We start from the raw sequence: 5,824 nt of genomic DNA, 5'->3' as shown, positions 1-5,824 counted from the left end.
TGGATTCCAAGAAAACTCCTAAATATCCATAGTTCATTGCAACCCTTTGAGTTTATTTGCTTCTCTTCTCCATATATTGATGTGAAGGATGTGTGAGCTTTAGTTGTGTGTCTTTTTAAGTGAACACTCAGTTAATATATACCATCTCATGACATGCGAAGGATCATGACCCTTCGAGTCACTTAGGCCAACACATGGCATACATACAGTCGGGTTGACCATTGTGGTGCCAAGCTAATGCTTGTGATTATGTCACTACACTCATATCCTATGCCCTGTATCCATGGTGTGGAGCATGTCAATAATCGATCATTCCCAAACTCCATCTAATCTTGCCTCAAGGGGGAACACTAATAACCAATTACACCCATCATCTCATCTCGCGGTTAATGCCGATGATCAATCACACCCATTATCTCATCTCATGGGACAATGCTAATAACCAATTAGACCCAATGTCATCTCGTTTCATTTAATTTGGTCATGCCACATAATATACACTCATATTGGAAACACCAAATTTATCAGTTGAACACCAACATACTAATGTCACACATACTTATGATGGATGCCCTAGCCTAATAATAATGTCCCATGCTCTCCAAATCAATCATAAATAAAATATGTGCACCCATCACACTAAAGCAATATGACAAATATTACTACTCTATATAAATGAAATATTACACATAAAACCCACAAAACTGATGAAATACAACACTAAACAAATTTTGTACTTTTAAGGAGACACAAAGTTCAAAAAATAGATAAGATACTCTCTCCTCCCATATAAGTTTGTAAATGATTATGATATTATTACATAAAGTACAAATGGATAATCACCATCATGCAAACAAAAACTCCAATGTTATATAATTCATTCATAACTCTCCGAATCTCACATTTTTTTCTAGTTTGTTTTTAATATTATTTGATTGCTCTGAGTGGGTTATTAATGTCAAAAATGTAAGGTTTCATTTCAGAGGAAAGTATATAGTATTTAGCTATTTATAGCATTTAAATATTTATGGAAATTTTTACACATTTTATATATTTGGTTAATGATTAATATTATAAAGCATTTTGTATTATATGATATAATAATATAATAATCAATTTAATTAAGTTTAATAATTAAAAATATATGTTATTTTATTATGTAAAATGTTATGAGTGATAAAAGATCTACGTTTAGTTTATTGAGATTATCTAAACTATATGTCATTTTTAGAAAGTGGAAAAATTATATTTAAGAATTATAGTGATACTAATTAAAAATAAACTCATATTATATACTTATAAAAAAAATTATCTCAAAACAAAAATTGAAAATAAATATTAAAAAATTATATTATATTATTAATTTATATAATAATATAATTAATTTAATTACATTTAAGAATTAAAAACATATATTTAAAAAATATTTTTCGACTTTCAAAAATTATCAGATACCCCTTTAATTTTTCACTCTTTTAAAATTAAACATTCTATTTTATTTTAATTTTTACCATTTCATTTTAAATAACCCATCATAATAGCAATTGTAAATAGGAAAAATTGACCTGAGATAATAATAAAATCTAAGCCACTTTATTACTGCGGTTTGTCTGTCATGGTTCTTGACATTGAGAATCTTAACATGGCATCATCATCTCTAATGAAGTCTTATTCACTCTAAGCCACGTTATTAGGAGGGCTTTTGGACATTGAGAATATTGCATGTTTTAATTAAAAAATATCTTTTTTAAATTTGGCTGATGAGACATGCTCTAGATTGAATTTCTGATCATTTAAATCTGTAAAAACTTGTAAATATGCTTTTGCTAATTGTACTACTGCTCATTGTCCTATGCTAATAGGAAAGTCAATAATATCCTTCTTCATCCTTTTTCTTGAGTCATCCCATCCCACCGAGAATCCCTGGCCATCCATAATCACCATCTCAGTTTGGAAGGGAAGTACTGCAAAAAAAAAACAACATGATCGTGAAATCAGACTCAGTCTTGGTATAAACAAAGCACACCAAATTTGGAGAAAACAAAGCGCGCCAAATTTAGAGAACCAACCTTATCAATGAGTGATTGGTAATATGGCTTCACTTCCTCCACATCAACTCTCACTTTACTTTTGCTGTATAAGTCATATTTACTGTTCACATGAAAAAAATAGTAAATAGTTATCAGAAGTACACTCCAACATTATAATAGTTAAATAGTTATTGTAAGTAAAGAATGAGAATGACCCAATGCTCAGTTTCTTCTTACTTGAATATTTTAACCCACTCAAGCATCTCATGATCTTTATCGTTCATCAAATGTGTGTATGCACCAGCACGATGCAGAGCTGTAATATACACATTACCCATACCATGAAATTATTTCAGCCTACTCAATCGATAGTGTTATGTTGATCAAAACAAATCCACTTGGCTTACCGTAGAACGAGTGGAACCTTATGATAAAGAGAGCCGCCGGAGGTAATGTTGTCTTATTCATTTTAGCTACCTGTTCCATCATCACACATTCATTTCATGTGTCCTTGAACAAACAAAAAATAAATGCCTTCCATATGGAATGAAATTGACAGGTTAACCTAATTTTCAAAAGTATATTACCATGTGCATATATTCATCGTGGCCCCAGGAAATAATAATGTTCTCAAGTCCACAATTCTCAGAGTACACCCCGTACTTTGTGTTGTATTTAGGGTTGGAGAAATCTTGATTCTCCTTGAAAAACTGCACAGCAGAGTAAAGTTTTCTTACTTGGTACACAAGAACCCTACAATGGACTAACACTGGAAATTCAGTGAAAACGCTAAGTTTGAAAAGGGTCACATTACCTCGTAGTGAACTATGGATTCATCAAAAGCGCATCCCATAGGATAAGTGTCACCTAAAATTATTTCAGATATTCAGACTCTTTAGTACTCTACTAATAACAATGGTAGTAAACAAATCCAGTCCATTTTTAGAAGAAGGCAGCTTTGATTAGTGATGACTAAAATTAGAAGTAGCCTTTGAGCTGAGGAACATAACAGAAATGTAAATTAAAGATAAACTCCAATTATAGTGGGAAATGTTCATAAGAGCTCTCACCTACAACTGCCCATTGAGGTTCCTCTCCAAAGTTAGGATGAAGTAGTACCTTGCCCAAATCTGCAAGGCACTTTTATCAATTATAATATAAACTACAACCTAAACACAATTTAACTAATCCTATGAGATATACTAAAGCAAATTATTATTCAACTAATCATGCCATCTCTGGAAGAAAATGTGAGTTGGCCTGCTGCAATACAACTTAGTGTGAATACAGAAGTTTAGATCTAAACAGGGTGTAACTCATACCATGGATGAGGCCAGTCAAATGAAGCCAATCTTCATTTGGGTAATCTTTACGAATAGCCTCTGCTGTTTGTAGCAGGTGTTCTATTTGAGGTTCATCAAGGTCAGGGTCACTCTCATCAACAAATTCGTTTAAGAGTTCACAGCATTCCCAGATGCTCATAACAGTTTTGTCAAGCTTACCATACTGTTCACGCTTGCTTAATACCTGCAATCACAGAATACAAAACAGAAGAGTGAATAACCAAATTCTTTAAACACCCAAGTTGACAGCCAAATGGGAATAATAAAAAGTAAATTTAAAAAATAAATATTTAGTTAAACCACCTTAACAATGAAATTTAAAAAAAAAATATTTATTGAAACTACCTTAATAATTAAATTATAAATATTTAGTTAAACCACCATTTCTCTTTTTGGAGGGTAGAATATGGAAAATTTTGATATAATAAAAAAATGAAAATAAATATTTAGTTAATAATAATATTAAAATTATAAAATAAAATAAAATAAATAATTTGTGAATGACATGACCGGTAATAGTTGTGTTTTGAAGTAATAAAATATCGTGTAAATCCAGAGATTTAATTTTCAAATTCCAAATACATAAAATAAATTTAAAATAACTTTTTGGAGTGTAAAATTAAAAAAAAATTACACATTTACTCTAAAAAAAATTTGATCCCCTGAATGAATGAAAAATCAGGATTAGGATTTAGATGGATTAGGATTTAGATGGATTAATATGGTGGTTATGAAGCAGAGGCCATCGTTTCAAGAAGCAGAGTGCATTGCAACTTTGGTTTTTAATGAGCTATAAGCCTATTCTTCCAAATAATGTAAGAACACTTAAATTCAAGGGAAATGAAGAGCTTACATATTCATAAGACTGGTTGACGTGATTCAATCTGTAAAACTCTTGCACACCAGCCCGTCTCACACTTTCCTTTTCATAATCTCTGTTAAGCTCAACCCATTAGCTTTTTCACTTCAGTAGTTATGCAGAATTATAGCAGGTGAAACGCTCTCATATGTAAATCCTAGCCAAGAAAATTAGCAAGGGTGGTTAGGGAAACCTGAAAGCATGACCGAAAGCATTGTTGCCTGGTGTGATAAAACCCCCATCCAACTGAAGAATGTCAGACTCTGAGAGGCCATTACTGCTCCCCATATTCTGTTGAGAAACAATTTCAGTTTGGTTGACCTCATCTCCTTCCAGGGGGGACTCTGCAAAATCATCAAAATATTTAAGAATCAGGAAATTGTTTTTTGAATGTAGAATTCCACAGTTGAGTCATAGTGTTAGAAGTAGTTTGGGTGAGAAAACTATGTCATAAAGAATTAAAATTTAATGGGTTATTAGGTTGAGGGTGAACACTTTACCTAGTTTAGTCATAGTGTAAACAGTTTAGAAATAGTTGATGGAGAGAAAACTGTGATAAAGAGTTAAAATTCAGGACATTTCTGGTAGGAACTTCACTTATGGTGAGGTGAGGGACAAAAACCAACCTAACATATAAAGTGTTGGTGAGGTGAGGTGAGGGACAAAAACCAACCTAACATATAAAGTGTTCACCCAAAACATAGGAAGTTGTAGAAAATTATTATTATAAATATGGAGATCCGTTGATGGAGAAATTTGAGAAATCACATTGCATAACAAATAATGACCTTGTACAATCACTGTCATCTTGAATTGAATTAAGTCGTTGGACTGCTCTCTGGAAACTATGATTGATCCAGAAGCCCTGCAAGATCCATATATGTCATTCTGCACATTATTGCATCATCGCAATGCTATGAAAACACAGATTCTAGTAACAAAATTAACACAGAATTTACTAACAAAATTAACAGCCATGCTTTTGCCTTTCTTCAATTAATAAATTAGAGGAGATCAAACAACAATCAATCTAAGAACCAGAGCAAGATTTTCAAACATACCACAACTCTGTTAAACCAGCAAGAGAGTAAACAATAGTCAAGTTGCTAGGAGGGGAGATGCAAGGGAGAAGGTAGAATTTCTGGTGTTTTAAAGGCAGAAAATCCTGAGCCAATAGGACCATTCTGAAACAAACACGTCGATAACAGTGAGACAGCAAGCGTGCCCATGCAATGCATGGTCAACATCGATCACACGTGGAAATTATGCAACTTGCCGTGAAAAGGTGGTGCAGTCACCGCTGGAATCCATTCATTCTGTATTCTAACCCCTAAATTTAGAGATGCTTCACCTCTAAGTCTGTAGTCTGCAAGTGAACTTGGTTGGTATACGTCATAGCTAGCTATTTTTGGTAGGTACAGAGCGCCCCGGGGAGAATGATAATATTATTCAATTGGGAATGATATTAGATTTCAATATGGGAATTCGATGACGTGGGCATGCATTGATTCTAGTGTTATTTTTTTAATAATTTTGTTTCATAACTTAGGGAATCTGCCAGTTTCGATTTCAATAAATAAATTTCAAACTTT

The 5,824-nt window shown here is 32.6% G+C and overlaps 1 protein-coding gene across 1 annotated transcript; it reads right to left on the bottom strand.

Moving 5' to 3' along the window:
- Nucleotides 1-1,566: 1,566 nt before the first annotated feature.
- Nucleotides 1,567-5,266, bottom strand: LOC149258125 (inositol oxygenase 1-like). Its single transcript, XM_089414716.1, has 11 exons — nt 5,021-5,266; nt 4,426-4,576; nt 4,227-4,308; nt 3,353-3,557; nt 3,101-3,160; nt 2,845-2,897; nt 2,618-2,740; nt 2,438-2,507; nt 2,268-2,346; nt 2,070-2,151; nt 1,567-1,964 (listed from the first exon to the last, which is right to left on the bottom strand). Exons 1-11 carry the CDS (start codon nt 5,037-5,039, stop codon nt 1,938-1,940), a joined length of 951 nt encoding a protein of 316 aa, XP_089270842.1. The 5' UTR covers nt 5,040-5,266; the 3' UTR covers nt 1,567-1,937.
- Between the last annotated feature and the right edge of the window lie 558 nt (nt 5,267-5,824).

This window comes from Pinus tabuliformis, chromosome 6 (assembly GCF_031772625.1).
Source record: "Pinus tabuliformis cultivar Carrire ecotype Pingquan chromosome 6, CPIR1, whole genome shotgun sequence".
Lineage (NCBI taxonomy): Eukaryota > Viridiplantae > Streptophyta > Pinopsida > Pinales > Pinaceae > Pinus > Pinus tabuliformis.
Note: the sequence above shows the minus strand (reverse complement) of the source record. Positions and strands in the feature narration are given on the sequence as shown.